The sequence below is a fragment of the Pseudonaja textilis genome, chromosome 12 (assembly GCF_049901715.1).
Source record: "Pseudonaja textilis isolate UNSWEBS1 chromosome 12, rPseTex1.2, whole genome shotgun sequence".
NCBI lineage: Eukaryota > Metazoa > Chordata > Lepidosauria > Squamata > Elapidae > Pseudonaja > Pseudonaja textilis.
In genome coordinates this window covers 12,403,669-12,418,929 of record NC_142001.1, presented here as the reverse complement: position 1 = coordinate 12,418,929, position 15,261 = coordinate 12,403,669, and the positions used below count along the sequence as shown (strand labels likewise).

The window sequence follows — 15,261 nt, the reverse complement described above, 5'->3', positions numbered from 1 at the left end:
AGTGAGCACCTAGAAGCCAAGAGGAACATAGGTGCCAAATTTTAAGTTTGTAGGCTTTACGGTTCTGGAGATTAAGTGATGATGCATGAGTGGTATTTCACTTTTATCTAGAGACAGATTGTTGCTGTTGTATCAAAATGGTTGACACTCAGATACCACACCATCCACGAAATGATATTGACGTATGTTTTAAACATAAAATAAAAAAGTTACAAAAAAAAAAGGCTTGCAAGGAGGATCAACTCGGAAAAGAAACAGCATCCTTGTCTCCATCTGAAACGCACCCTCTCCTTCTGCACGTTTTGCAGAGTTGGCTGTGGCAATGCCACACATTTAGCCAGCTGGAGGGACCCTCCCCCCCCCCCAAAAAAAGAGGGAAGCCCTCCAGTCTGCTCAGGGAGGATTCGAAAGCATCGTGACTCCACCCCAGTCCCAGCGTCTCAACCATCCCACTCTCTGGGACATAAAAGAGAGATTTGACACTCAAGGGGGAAGCAGCATGGGGAAACAGCTCCCGGAGGGGCCCCAGGAATTCTGCAAGGATGGCGTAAGTCCGTTACTTGACCCTTCTTTGGGGTGTGGGAGGGCAAGACCTGGGTGTGCGCGCCTCCAAAGAGGGATTGTTTGGTGGTTTTTCTGCATGCAGGTGCCCCATCAGCGAGGAGACATTGGCTGGCAGTGAGAACAATTCATCAGTGGAACAGATGAATTCAGAGGTGGAGGGTGTACCATCCCTGGAGGCTTTAAATAAGACAGTATAGAATAACAGAGTTGGAAGGGACCTTGGAGGTCTTCTAGTCCAGCCCCCTGCTCAGGAAACCCTATACCATTTCAGACAAATCTTATCCAATCTCTTCTTCAAAACTTCCAGCGTTGGAGCATTCACAGCTTCTGAAGGCAAGCTCTTCTACTAGTTAATTGTTCTGTCAGAAATAATTTTCCTTAGTTCTTCTCTCCTTGATTAGTTTCCATTTATCACTTCTTATCCTACTTTCAGGGGCTTTGGAGAATAGCTTGACCCCCTCCTCCTCTCTGTGGCAGCCCCTCAAATACTGGAAGACTGCTCTCCTATCTCCCCTGGTCCTTCTCTTCCCTAGACTAGCCATGCCCAGTTCCTGCAACCGTTCATCGTATGTTTGAGTCTCTGGTCCCTTCATCATCCTGGTTGTTCTTCTCTGCACTTCTTCTAGAGTCTCAACCTCTTTTTTATAGTGTGGTGACCAAACCTGGATGCAGGACTCTAGGTGTGGTCTTACTAAGGCTTGATAGAGTGGTATTAACACTTCACAACACGATGTTGATTCTATCCTTCTGTTAGTGCAGTCTAGGATTGGGCAGCCAATTTGCCTGCAGTGATGTAGGGTCTCCTGCTTGAGTGGGGGGGGGTGGGGTGGACTAGAAGACCTCCAGAGTCCCTCCCAGCCCTATAATTCTAAAATTCTATTGATTGACTTGTCTGACACTTTCACAATCTCTCTCCTCCTTTCAGACTTACTCCAACAAGAAAGGGCTCTACAAAAGAGTCCAGATTTGGGCTGTTTTAACCTTCCTTCTGTTCCTCTCCCTCACCTTGACCATTCTGGGTATCTCCTATTTTTGGAAACCTGCTCCTCAAAAGGTAAGTTCTATTCTCAGGATTATATGGAGGAGATATTTTAAAGGTGGGGTGGGGAAACTGGATATTTCTATTGCACACTTTAAAATGAAGCGGAAAAACCTGTCAAAGTTTTATGTTGCGCTGCTGTTTCTTTTGGCAGCGGATTTTAGCTGTGGAAAGGCAGTGATTCCTTTTCCTAGCACACTGAATTGTGAGAAGTTCCTTTCCATTTTGTTTCAATTAATCGCCAGGAACTGGAGGAAAAACCCACTCCACCACGCGTTAAAGAAGTCGTTTGTTTTGGGGGGGGAAATGATTCATCTCTAGCCAGTTTAAATTGGACTTTCATGAGTTTGTAGCTGAAAGAGCTGAGAACTTTCCATATTTATTCAGTCATTTTATGGAATAATTATAAGAATTGCTTTCTGCCAATACCACCCCCAAATACATATATCCACTTTGTTTCTCACCTCAACGCAGCATTGTGGGATATGGGGGTTAAGGAAGTGGGTTTGCTTAGAAAGACTTGAGTTCTAATCTACCCTCAGCCACAGAAACTCTCTGGCTGAATGGGAGTCAGTTTTTCACTGAGAGAATAGATTTTGCCGGGAAAATTGAATGATGAAATACTAGTTGCCAAACTCTAAATGTAGAAACCTCCCAATTTAGACTGGAGCACAAAATCTATAGAGCAAATAATTAACCAGGAATACTTTCCAGATAGACCTGAATTCTGCATCCGATTTCATTTATAAATACAAGGTTCACTTTGGACATCAAATCTACTGCAGTCCCATCACTTAATTAGCCATTTTTCCACAGGTGGCCTCTCCAATGTACGCACGTGCACCCAAAATATCATATAATCCTGCAGGTTGTTTCTGAAGTGACGCTGCTCTTGATTAAAAAAAAAAAGGCACGGACAGTGGAATAGATTTGGGAGAGGATGTTCTTTGGGAACTCATTCTCAAGTCAGTTCTGCTACTGTCCTTAAAGGCAGCCGAGAAATGTCCGCCGGCCAAAAGCTGGTTGGCTGGCTGTGCGGTCCTGCCTTTGATGGCTTCCCTGTCCAAGGCCAGCATCTGTTTCCAATAAAGCTGCCTGCTGTTTGGGAGGCAGGACTGCAAAAACCATTTTCATTCCAGATGCCTGCAACCCCCAGGGATATTCGTGGAGAGGAGAGACTGTCTTGGTAACTTGGTGTACCCATGTAGGTGCCAGAAAAAATTTTTAAAAAAAGAAATTCTGCTCTGTTCTGTTGTTGCATTCTATTTCTATTCTATTCTATTCTATTCTATTCTATTCTAATTCTTTTCTATAATTCTATTCTATTCTAATTATGCTATTCTAATTCTATTCTATTCTAATTCTATTCTATAATTCTATTCTATTCTAATTATAATGCTATTCTAATTCTATTCTGTTCTCTATTCTCCCCTCTCCCCTCTCCTCTATTCTAATTCTAATTCTATTCTAATTCTAATCTAATTCCATTCTATTCCATTCCATTCCATATTTTCTATTCTATTCTATTCTAATTCTATTCTATTCTATAATTCTATTCTATTCTAATTATAATGCTATTCTAATTCTATTCTAATTCTAATTCTAAATCTATTCTATTCTAATTCCATTCTATTCTATTCCATTCCATATTTTCTATTCTATTCTATTCTATTCTATTCTATTCTATTCTATTCTATTCTATTCTATTCTATTCTATTCTTGTCAGTGACCTTCCTGTCCACTCTCTGAGGCATTCCACAACTTCCTTTTGCAGTGACATTCCTGGTATGACTGATTTCCTGTCCATTCTCTGCGGCCATCACCCTCCTCCTACTCTATCATATCAACTACCAAACGAACAATGAGTGCCGGGACAACATTTTTGTGTCAAAATGCATTGAGTCCCAAATTTGACAAATTTTGAAGCCGGAGGTACCACTATGCTGGGTTTATTCTCCTGCCTGGACCATCATCAACTTCTCCAAACCTAGAAGGTTGAGATATAAACCACAGTCTCAAGCGTCTCTAGTAACTGCATGTCCCAAAGTCCATGTTTTCTTCTTCCTTTAATTCCCTTAATTCATATTGTACACAACATGCCTCTTTCCAGCTTCCCCGACACGTTGTCCTCTTTCACAAATGAGTTCAACATTCCATACAAATCCAGGAAATTGGGTAGTTCAGAAATGCATGGTTGAGCAAAGCGTATCATTGCAAATGTGGGCACTGCTTTCAATCAAAGATGGGAGACTCTCGGCTCTCCAGATAATTCTCCAATCCCCAGCCAGCTGTCCAGGATAATGGGAGTTGTGGCGCTACATCTAGCAGGCCAGCTCCTGTCCCCTGATTTAAATCAACCCCAGTGGAACAAATAATCGCATCTCAGCATCAGGAAACTACTGTTTCCTTAGCCATCTGTAACACCTTCCAGGAAAAACAAATTGCATGAAAGTCTGGTTTCAAATGTCGTTTTAGCAAACAACAAAGAAAGGACAGCAGCGCAATTTGAAAGGGGAAAAAAAAGATCACTTTCATCCTGGTCCCAAAAAGTAAATACAGAATATATAAAAAAAAAAGTAAACACAGGAGCTTCATACTTTCATTCTGGAGACCAAAATGCTGAAGTTAAGTGCAGGAGGAAGATATCCACCATTAACGCAGCATATCAGCCTTTCCTTCAGGCTTCTTCCATTTATTTTAATTGCCCCGTGACATCTGTAAGATGATAAGCATCAGTGGTTTGCATATGGAAATACTGATTCCCATCACTCCAAAATACAGACTTGGCTCACAAATCACAACAAAATGCTTTTGTCATGGCTTCCAAGCAATACATCCATAGCAAACAGAACTCCAAGGCAGGTAGGTTCCTCAAAGAATAGCTTTATTGGATATATCATATTGGCACAGGCTGGTGAAAACCGACTCTGAATGTCCCTGTAGTTTTCACCTAATTAAAAGATTTTTTCCCCTTTCCCCAAACAATCAGTCATAGGGTCCAATCAAGGTACCACTCAGTTACCTGGTAACTACACTCCTCCTCTCTCCGACCACCTGTGAGAATGTCCTTGGTTCCCAGGAGAAAGTATTTTGTTTTGGCTACAAAACCCCCAGCTATCTCTATTCCTTCCTCCTTCTCCCTCAGCTCAGGTATGGCAACACTGAAGCATCAAAATGGCCTCAGCCAGGTCAGCTTCAGGGTTGACAGATGGCCCCCCCTTAATTGAAAAGTTATTCCTGCAAGGAAAAGAAATCCAAGAATATAGAGTAACAGAGTTGGAGGTCTTCTAGTCCACCCGCTTGCTTAGGCAGGAAACCCTCCACACTTCAGACAAATGGTTATCCAATCTTCTGGAGAACCGGTAGTGGAAATTTTGAGTAGTTCAAAGAACTGGCAAGTACCACCTCTGACTGGCCCCACCCCCATCTATCCTCTGCCTCCTGAGTCCCAGCTGATCAGCTGGGTCTTCTTTGGTTGCCCTGCACAGGAGAACAGAGCTGGAAAGCAGGTTAGTGGGGTGGGGAGTGAATAGGATTTTGCAGTAGCCTTCCCCCTGTGTTGTGGTTCACCGGCCGCAGGTGCGGACGGCTGAGGTGAGTGAGGACTCAGGTGAGAGGCCAGGACCATTAGGGAGTGGATTGCTGCCTTCAGAGATTGTGGGGGCTGGCAGCAGTGATGAGGAGGTTCCCGAGGAGCCTGTGCCAAGTGCACGTGCACGAAGGATTGCTCGTAGGAAAGAGCAGTTGCAGCAGCACGGGTGACTCGGGAGTAAGGCTGCAAGGTAATGGCCCCTCCTTCCAGAAGATAAAAGCCAGCTGTGAATAGGACGTTCTTTGTGGGAAGCAAAGACATTTTGAAACTCCAGCCTCGTGGACATTGCAGTATCTTAAGTTGGTATTTGAAGACTCCTGTGTTGTGAAATATTTCTTATCTGTTATTCTTGGCAGCCTCGCACAGTTTTGGCAAGGCTTGTGCTTATCAAAGTAGTTTGCAGCAGCCTTTTAACCAGGGCTTCATAAGAATCATTAAAAGGTTTCTGTTCCCTTTGCTTCGTGTTTATTTTATTGGAAAAGGGTTTGAGTCAGAACACCCTGGAGTGGGGTGGGAACGGAGATTTTGCAGTATCCTTCCCCTGCCATGCCCACCAAGCCACACCCACCAAGCCACACCCACCAAGCCACGCCCACAGAATCCACAGTAAAAAAAAACATTGAATCCCACCCCTGTTGTAGGTGCTTCAGCACTGGAAGTTTTAAGAGAAGACCGGACAGCCACTTATCTAAAATGGTATATAGGGTGTTCCATTTGCGCAGGGGGTTGGACTAGATCTCCAAGCTCCCTTCTGATTGCTTCGGAGGGTCAAGCTTTGTCGTGAAAAGAACAGCATATGTCCTGTGTATGACACGTCACGGTCTTCAGACATTCAAGCCGAGCCAGGAACAACATTGCACCTCGGATAATAAATCCGTTTTCATTTTAATTTCCAATTAATTAGCATTGAATTGTGCTAATTAAATCTCATTAATATGACAACTCCCTCTGCGTTTCATCACCTCCCCTTTCTGATGCATTAAACATTGCAATTTGGGGGAGATATTTTTAGAGGCTCCCGGGGACTCGAGCCGTGTGATCAGGCCATAAAGAAAATTCCTGCTGCTGCTCAGGATAACAGCGAAACGACGCCATGAATATTTCAACTTTATTGCCTCAGAAGCAAATAGAGTTTATACAAAGCCATTCTTCTTCCAAGCTTATATGTCCTCTCTCAGGGCTTGGCCACAATTCTGTTTTAGCAGGACCCAAACTCTTTTTTTCAAACGAAGAAAAATGAAATCCAGTCAGCTGTAAATATAACCCTCGCCCCCGCCCAAAAATGTTCCTTGCAAACAGAGTGGAATTTCAAGATCTTTTTTCCAGTCTGTCTTCAGATGCCACTAGGTCTGGCCTAAAGCACAATCTGTCCTCCGGGATTATCTGATGAGGCTTTTCCCCCCAAGAACCTACCTTCAACTTTCCATGCTGTGAAACCTATTGGTGTGTGAAATTTCAAGAATTCGCTAAAGGTCCGAATGGAACAAAAGGCTGGAATTTCAGATGAAAAGGATCCCGGTTTGAATCCAGCGTAGAATATTTTCTAGTAAGAAATATTCTGTCCTAGAAAATATGTTAGGGTAGAATATTTGTGATGACCCGGGGTGTGGCACAAAGGCAACACAAGTCAGACAATCAGTAGGAGTCCCTTTATTAGCTCCAACTTTGCCCCCAATGTTCTGGTTACCTTCTGGCTGGAGAAAAACTCTCCCAGGAACAGCCTTTGACTGCAGAGAATCAAGTCCAAAATGTGGTCAACAAAAACTGTAACTATAAGTCCAATTAAGGCAAAATGAGGTAATTAATCCATTACGGCAGGGGCAAGAAGTCCAGACGTGAAGGCATGGCTGTAAATCAACCCAGTTGGGAAGTTGCCAGGAACATAGATAACTAAAGTCAACACAAAATAAACTCATGTTTGCTCCCAGCAGCTGCTGCAGTCAGCATGCATTTCTTTTAAACTCTCGTTCCCAGCTGTCACTATTGAAGGGAATCAGGGCCCTTTCCTCCCCCGTAAGCCAAGCAACCCACATTGCTCTCTTCTCCATTCTTCTCTGCGTGCTCTAGGATGAAGAAGGGGTGAGCCTGTGTCTTCCTCTGAACTCCCTCTCCCTTGTTCTACCTCTTCCCTGCTCTGCCCAGCCGGACTTTGCCTTTCCCCAGCCTCCTCCACAGCCAACGGAGCCACACTCCCACTCCCTGTCAGCTGTTCATCTTCCTCCTCGGATTCAGACTCCAACAGGGGCATGATGTATTTTCTTCCTTCTTTGTAGCCTGCTCGGTTCAAAATGGCTCCGTGTGGCAACAAAACAAGCACATCACAATAAAAGGCAGGTAGTCCTTGACTTAGGACCACAACTGAAGCCAACGTTTCTGTTGCTGAGTGAGACGATCACTTCTGGTATTTCCAGAAATATGAGAAGTGATGAAACGGGCCCATTTTTCGGCCTCCAAAGGCTGTAGAGGCTTCCCTCAAGCCTCTGGGAGGCCAAAAAAGACCTCAAATGGGCTGAAAATCATCTGGGAAGCGTGCACATGCGCCATGCAGATAAGGGGACGGTGGGGTGGATTGTGCATGCATGCACAGGGGGCAGGGGGACACGTGCATTGCCTTCTGGGTGCCTTCTGGGTGCTGGCACACAAGCGTGCATGCAATTTTCGGCACAGGAGCCCAAAAAGGTTAGCCAACCACCGCCCTAACCAAACCATGCCAAGGCTTAGCGTACTGTGTGACCAACCACTGCAACACATTCATCCTCTTCCCCAATCTGTTTTTCAGATTTATGAACTGGAGCACATGTTTGTCAGCAACATGGAAAAGCAGAAGATATTACTGAAGATCGATCCCTTCACCTGGACGGAGACCTTTCATACCGGGAAGGGTCGTGAGGAAGTCCTTGAAATACACGATTTTAAGAATGTACGTATATCCATTTCCAGGATAGAGTCGGGTCAGCCTGGTTCACATCTCAGCTACCGTCTGCCTGAATAATCCCACCTTGTTTAAAAGCCAAAATCCAAGGTGTCGCTTCTTTGCACGGACTCAAGCAAATTGGCCAGTTTTATATCATGTGCACTGAAGGGACACGGTGGCTCAGTGGCTAAGATGCTGAGCTTGTTGATCAGAAAGGTCGGCAGTTCAGCGGTTCGAATCCCTGCTGAATCCCTAGTGAGCTCCCATTACTTGTCCCAGCTTCTGCCAACCTAGCAGTTCGAAAGCACGTTAAAAATGCAAGTAGAAAAATAGGGACCCCTTTGGTGGGAAGGGAACAGTGTTCTGTGTGCCTTTGGCATTTAGTCCTGCCGGCCAGATGACCACAGAAACCTCTTCGGACAGCATTGGTTCTTCAGCTTTGTAACGGAGATGAGCACAGCCCCCTAAGAGCTGGAAACGACCAAAACTTATGTGCGAGGGGAACCTTTATCTTTACCTATGTTGTGCACTAAGCCAATAAACAACATTACGGCTTACTTCAGTTGGTGGACCAAGCAGGACTGAGTCAACCCTGGAATTTCTTGATTCATAGCAGAATCTCTTAGCTAACAGGCAATGCCAATTTGTTTTAAAAAACAAGGAAGTCAGTAGGAAGGGGAAAATATTTATTAGAATACAAAGCATTCAAGCAAAACCTCCATGGCGGAACCTTCTGAATCCGAAGTGTTGTTTTGTTGTTTTTTTCATTTATTTTACATTCAGACAGCAAATCAGAGGTGCATAGAAGTATTTATAGAGTGCCAAAAAAGATTTACTTCACTGTGCCCCACTTTTGCTGCAACCGAAAATGGATATATATCCTGGATTAGAATTACCGTGGGCTTGCAGATATACCTCTGTTGCGTTCGTTTCTTCCACCGCCTTTTACCTGGTTATATTTTTGCTTTTCTTGCAGGGAATAACTGGTCTCTTTTTCATGGGCGATCCCAAATGCTTTCTCCAAAATCAGATTAAAGGGATACCAGAAGCATCGCAGATGGAGATGGAGGCGCCGGAGGTATGCAGAAGGAAAAGAATGTGCTGAATTAAATAAAGGGTTTCTGGCCGGCGAGCAAATTTATAGCAGCTTGGAAAGGACAGAGGAGAGTAATCCCCATTGGTTTTTAAATCACTCACAGGCCAGAGAGAGAAACTGAGATTCAACATATGCTAAAGCTAAATGGAGTCTTCCCTAAAACAAGGAAGATGGAATCAACCGTAAAGCCAAACGCAACCCAGCTGAGATGAGGGTAGCAAGGAAAGAATAAGTGAAATATCATCCACATGGCAATGATCGTTTTTCAATGTGTTTAATCCCTTTAATTGGACTTATGGCCTTCTCTTTTTTCCAAGCCTCCCAGAATTTTCCAATGATGCTTTCCTTCGCACTTGGTGTGCAAAAACTTCGAAGCAAACAAGAGAATATTTATAGCTCAGGGTTGAAATGAGGAGCCTTTGTGGTCTCTGAGCTTGGTTGATTTCTGGAGGCGTTTCATTACCCAACTAGGTAACATCATCAGTGCTAGTCCAGATTCTTACCATAGTTTCTCCATTCTGTGTTACCTGCACTGAATTCATTTCATTTCTGCAGTGAATTAACTTAAATGAAATTTATTTACTGGCCTGGCCCAAAGGTTTTAGAGTGTGCTTCCTTACGTGGCTTTCAAAAGGCAGATATTAAGCTGTGCTAGATCAGAAAGCGAGAATTATACAGAGTTCAGTAGGGAAAAGAAAAGAGAATTTCTTCAGCCATATGAAGCTTTTTGAGGAATTTGAAATGCTTCCACCCAGGTAACTTGTCACCTGGGCTGAGTTACCATTTAGGGGACTTGCCTTCGATCCCTTGATAATTTCATGTCTATTCTCCAATCCTTTCCCAGACTCTCCCAAATCGGATTCTTAGCATGGACAACATTTGTTTAAGTCTGAAAGTTGAAATTTCTTCCCAGGACGAGACCCACAAGATGCCTCAAAGATAATAACTCAGCTTCACAAGGCTGTGAATTCTCTCCGATTATTTTTTCGTTCCAAAAGTAAACTCAGTCCTAGCTATAATAGTGTCACACACTGCAAATAAAATCCAGAAAAAGGAAGATGCCCTGAAAAACTTTATCTTACAATTCTATCCATCAATAAGTAGCCACGCCAGTTAAATGCAACCTCTCTACTTTCAAAAAGCATGCAAATATTTTCAGGATATTTGAACTCTTTTCAAAAAAGAGTTCAATCCCCATTCAGAATTCAAAGCGCCGCATTGTGCGAGCAAAACAGCCAAAAAAAGGGGCTGCTTCAATCATTTCAGAAGCGTTTTGCGGTGGGAAAGCCTTTCTTCCGATCTCACCCCCAAAAAAAACCCCAAACTGCTTCCACGGTGATCCAAACATCCTATTTCACACTTAAACTGGTGTGCCGAATTTTCAAGGGCTTCAGTTCAGACTATTTTTCATGTTTCTCGCGTTACAGGGCAGGCTAGCAAATTGAGAAGGTCAGGGAAAGAAACAAAAAAAAAATATTTTTGTATTCCCTCAAGAATCTGAGACACTTCCATTCCCATCGCAGGAATTCCAGTTCCATTTTATTTATTTTTTTCTGTTTGGCGGCTAATGGATCAAGAAAACACGCCTTGGTTTTTTGTGAGTGTGACATACTTCCGTGTTTTTTAGCCCAGGAAAAAAGAATGGTACCCCAGAAAAAATATATATATCTATAATAAGAATAATAAACTGGAGAGGGAAGATCTGAACTGCTGCGCCAGCATAATTCTTATGGCATGAGACTATCTCCTGTCTTGCAGGCAGAGGAAATAGGCATCACCTACTTTGAGCAATCAGTGCTCTGGGTTCCAGGAGAGAAACCAATTGAAAACAAAGATTTTCTGAAGGATTCCAAGATGTTTGACCTCTGCAAAAACGTTACTGCCTATTGGGTCCATCCCACTCTGCTAAGAGGTAAGGCGCTCTTCTCTCAACATTATACTGCCGGAACATTATCCAATGTCACAAAGGGCTTTTTCTGATCCTTTTTTTTTTTGTATTTAGCATGGGTGCCCCGTTATTTAATTCCCACATTTTGCTTTTATAAATATGTCAGACCTGCCCCAGTCCGTTCTGTTAGGGGAGGAAAACTCTCAACTCCGTTTGGTTGATGGGAAAAATATTGATGGGTTTCAGAAAAGCCAGGCAGAATCTAAGGTTCCCATGCAACAATGCAGAACTATTATGCCCCTTGGTTCTCCATCCCTACCCACAATGCCAGTCTGTCTTTAGCCAATCCAATGTTGCCGAGATGTTTTGAGAAATGCTAAAGGGTTGAGGTTGGTGAAATTCCACTCTCGGGGCAAATGGCCTTGAAGATTCCTGGCACACACTGGATTCCCAAATGTTCTGCTCTTCTTCAACTTCTTCCCCACTTCTGAATTCCCACCATAGGCACATACAGATTTATTGCCCACTTGTTCCCCTTCCCTTCCCTTCCCTTCCCTTCCCTTCTCTTCCCTTCCCTGGTGCTTTGATGGCAGGACGCCAGTGAGGCGCCAAGCCAAAGATGACATAATAACTGAACACAGCAAACCTATCTCCTTCTTCCTCCCATTTTCATCACAAACACAACCCTGTGAGATGGATTGGACTGAGAGAGAGGGACTAAGTCACCTAGTTAGCTTTCATGCCTAAAATGGGACTAGAACTCCCAGTCTCCTGGTGATTGGCTCAAAGCCACTAAGCCAGCTTTCATGGCTAAGGCAGAACTAGAACTCGCAGTCTTTGGATTTCTAGCTTGGTGCCTTCACCACGACACCCTTCTTTCTAAAGGGCAGGAAAACGTAGCTATGTGACTGCATGGAGGGGGCAACCGTCAGAACTTTGGAAGCAGGTCATAAGTAGCCCTGGGAGGTCTGTCATAACTTCGAACATTCCTAAGCAACTGGTCATAAGTCAAGGAGTATTGGTAGCTTTCCTTTCTTCCCTCCCACCCACTTTATAGATATTTTTGCAGAACACATTTAATTACGGCTAAGTGGACTTACTTGTTTGACCCCATAAAGCAAAATATTTGTAGCTCAGGGTTAAAATGAAGGCTCCTTGGTGCTCTCTGAACGTGGTTGTTTTCCTGCAGTTATTTCATTACCCAACTAGGTAATATCAATGGGGGGGGGGAGGAGGAGGAGGAGGAGGAGGAGGAGGAAGAAGAAGAAGAGAATGATGATTATGGGGTCCTTGGTGCTCTGAATTTGGTTGTTTTCTTGCAGATGTTTCATTACCCAACTAGGTTACACAGTGTGGGTAATGAAATGTCTTCAAGAAAACAACCAAATTCAGAGACCACCAAGGCCCCCACATTGTTTAATCCTATTTCCTAGGATTGCCTAACCCATTGAATTGTAAAGTGGATGGATGAATTCATCACCTATTGCTTGCTGGGTAAATTGTGGGGTTCAAACACCACCTAATAGCCTGAAATGATCAAATTGAAGGCAACTTGCTGAAAGATTTGAAACTGACAAGGGCAGAGACAGGCACATCCAGCCAGCCTTGATGGTTCTCTTGATGATTTCTGTAAATTGCTTGGAAAGTTTTTAAGCAAGCAAAGCTGCCAGAAATATTTTAAATGCAGCGAGGCTCTGCATCATTAAGCCAACAATGCTTTCAATCATATTCTGAAGTGGCATTTGGAATCGCTGGATGAGCTTAGTCAAGCCAAAAATTAAATCCAGAACAGCAGAGATGCTCTGGCTTAAGGAACTGACCAGCCTGTGTAGGCAGCAGCAGGGTGATTATGCTATCTAGTCTATTCTCCAAAACACCTGAAGGCTTGGGAGCAATGGGTGGAAACTACTCAAGGAGAGAAGCAACGGAGAACTAAGAAGTTTGCTGTGAGTGAGAACAATTAATCACTGCAACAACTGGCCTCCATAAGTTGTGGGTGGTTCAATGCTGGAGGTTTTTTAGGAAAAGTTTGGACAACCATTTGCCTGAAATGGTATGGGGTTTCCTGCCTTAGCAGGGGGTTGGACTAGAAGACCTCCGATGTCCCTTCTAACTCTGTTATTCTGTTATCATCCCAACATTTTAGACTTTGAAAAAGGAAATGAGGACCCGATTCCCACGGATGAGCGAAACCAAGCAGATGTTCAGCAGGGACGCTGGTCCTTAAGCGAGGAAGAAAGCCAAGGCTCCAAACGCCAAGCTCGGCAGCTAGACGAAGAAGATTTACCAGTGAACGATTACGTAAGTCTTCGGAATTGAAAAACCAGGCTATTGTCACAAGGCCATTTTCGTGCCCGGATTCCAAGCCAAGTGTAATTTTCAGCAATCTTTTTCCACAGAGCCGGGCAGTCCTGCTCCTTCAATTAAGCAGCCCCCCTCCTACAGCCCTCAGAAAATATGCTCAACATTTCTTGCTTTCAAAGCATTGTGGAAACTCAAAGAATGCAGAGGACGGGAGAGGCCAGAGTAGCCAAAAGACGAGTGCTATGAGTTTGCACCAGAAAGCAAGAGTCGGGGAAGGAATTAATGAAAGGAGGAGTAAGAGAATAGTTGCAACAGAGATGGGATATGTTGCATCCTGGCCTTGCCAGAAACTATTGACATGGAAAGGAAAATGTTGCAGGAAAGAGATGTAGCATTGTGAACTAGGTTGTCTAGCTTTGACTAGCTTGTCTCTCTAGCAATAGCACTTAGACTTGTATACCACTTTACAGTGCTTTACAGCCCATCCTTCCGAGGTGGGTCAAATGAGGACCCAGATTGTTTGGGGGAAATAGTCTGACTCTCTAAACCGTTTAGAAAGTCAGCCTATTTCCCCCAAACAACCTGGGTCCTCATTTGACCCACCTTCGAAGGATGGAAGGTTGAGTCAACCTTGAGCCTGGTGAGATTTGAACTGCCAAATTACAGGCAGCTGGAAGTCAGCAGAAATAGCCTGCAGTACTGCATTCTAACCACTGTGCCACCATGGCTAGCTGATCTTGGAGACAATAGATATAATCCATCACCTTGGCCTTCCTGCCTTCAGAACCGGATGTAGTCCCAGTAACTGGGTTTACACATGGCAGTTAAATCATTAAGTCTGCTTGGCTTCACCAATGAGCAACCAGTGAACATAAGCCACCAAAGCAAGAATCAAAAAAGTATCAATATGTGAACTTGTTCGCTATACCCCAATTCACACTTGTGTGTTTCTTTAGCCAAAGTGCATTTGTTGATTGGCTTAGCTCCTTGTATAACCTCAACCATAGACTCTCTTCACACTTGGTGGGGATTCATCAGCATGTCCCATAGATCAGGGGTTTCCAACCTTGGCAACCTAGGTTGGCTGTGGAATTCTGGCAGTTGAAGTCCACAAGTCTTAAAGTTGCCAAGGTTGGAGATCCTTGTTCTATGGGATGTGCCCATGGATTCCCACCAAGTGGAAACCCATGGCTGGTTGAGGAATTCTGGGAGTTGATGTCCACAAGTCTTAAAGTTGCTAAGGTTGGAGATCTTGCCCTATGGGATGTGCCCATGGATTCCCACCAAGTGGAAACCCATGGCTGGTTGGGGAATTCTGGGAGTTGATGTCCACAAGTCTTAAAGTTGCTAAGGTTGGAGATCTTGCCCTATGGGATGTGCCCATGGATTCCCAAGTGGAAACCCAGGGCTGGTTGAGGAATTCTGGGACTTGGAAGTCCACAGTCTTATTAAAGTTGCCAAGTTGGTGACCCCTGCCATAGGAACTCATTGGGATCCCACTTCTAACTTTTCCTTAGGCAAGTCAACTTCTAGCTTGCACTGGTCAACATGATGAGACAATTGTTTCTAACTCGCTCATTGTTCCTTCCTCCCTAGACCGAGCACGGTCTCGAGTTCCATCCTCTTTGGGATGAGAGAGGATACTGCTGCGCCCGTTGCCGTCGAGCCCACCGCTACTGTCGCAGAATATGCGAGCCGCTACTTGGGTACTACCCGTACCCCTACTGCTATCAGGGAGGGCGGGTGATTTGCCGTACCATCATGCCTTGCAACTGGTGGATAGCCCGGATGCTAGGGCGGGTGTGAGCACGCTTCATCCAAAAGTAATAAAATCAGCTTAGTACAGCACAAGGTCCATTCTGAC

General features: G+C 44.2%; 1 protein-coding gene across 1 annotated transcript; it reads left to right on the top strand.

Moving 5' to 3' along the window:
* Window positions 1–230: 230 nt before the first annotated feature.
* Window positions 231–15,242, top strand: TNMD (tenomodulin). The gene is made up of 7 exons (XM_026702930.2): window positions 231–547; window positions 1,490–1,618; window positions 7,975–8,115; window positions 9,086–9,187; window positions 10,964–11,117; window positions 13,240–13,394; window positions 14,994–15,242. The coding sequence occupies exons 1-7, from the start codon at window positions 500–502 to the stop codon at window positions 15,201–15,203; spliced, it is 939 nt and encodes a 312-aa protein (XP_026558715.1). The 5' UTR covers window positions 231–499; the 3' UTR covers window positions 15,204–15,242.
* The last annotated feature ends 19 nt before the right edge of the window (window positions 15,243–15,261 follow it).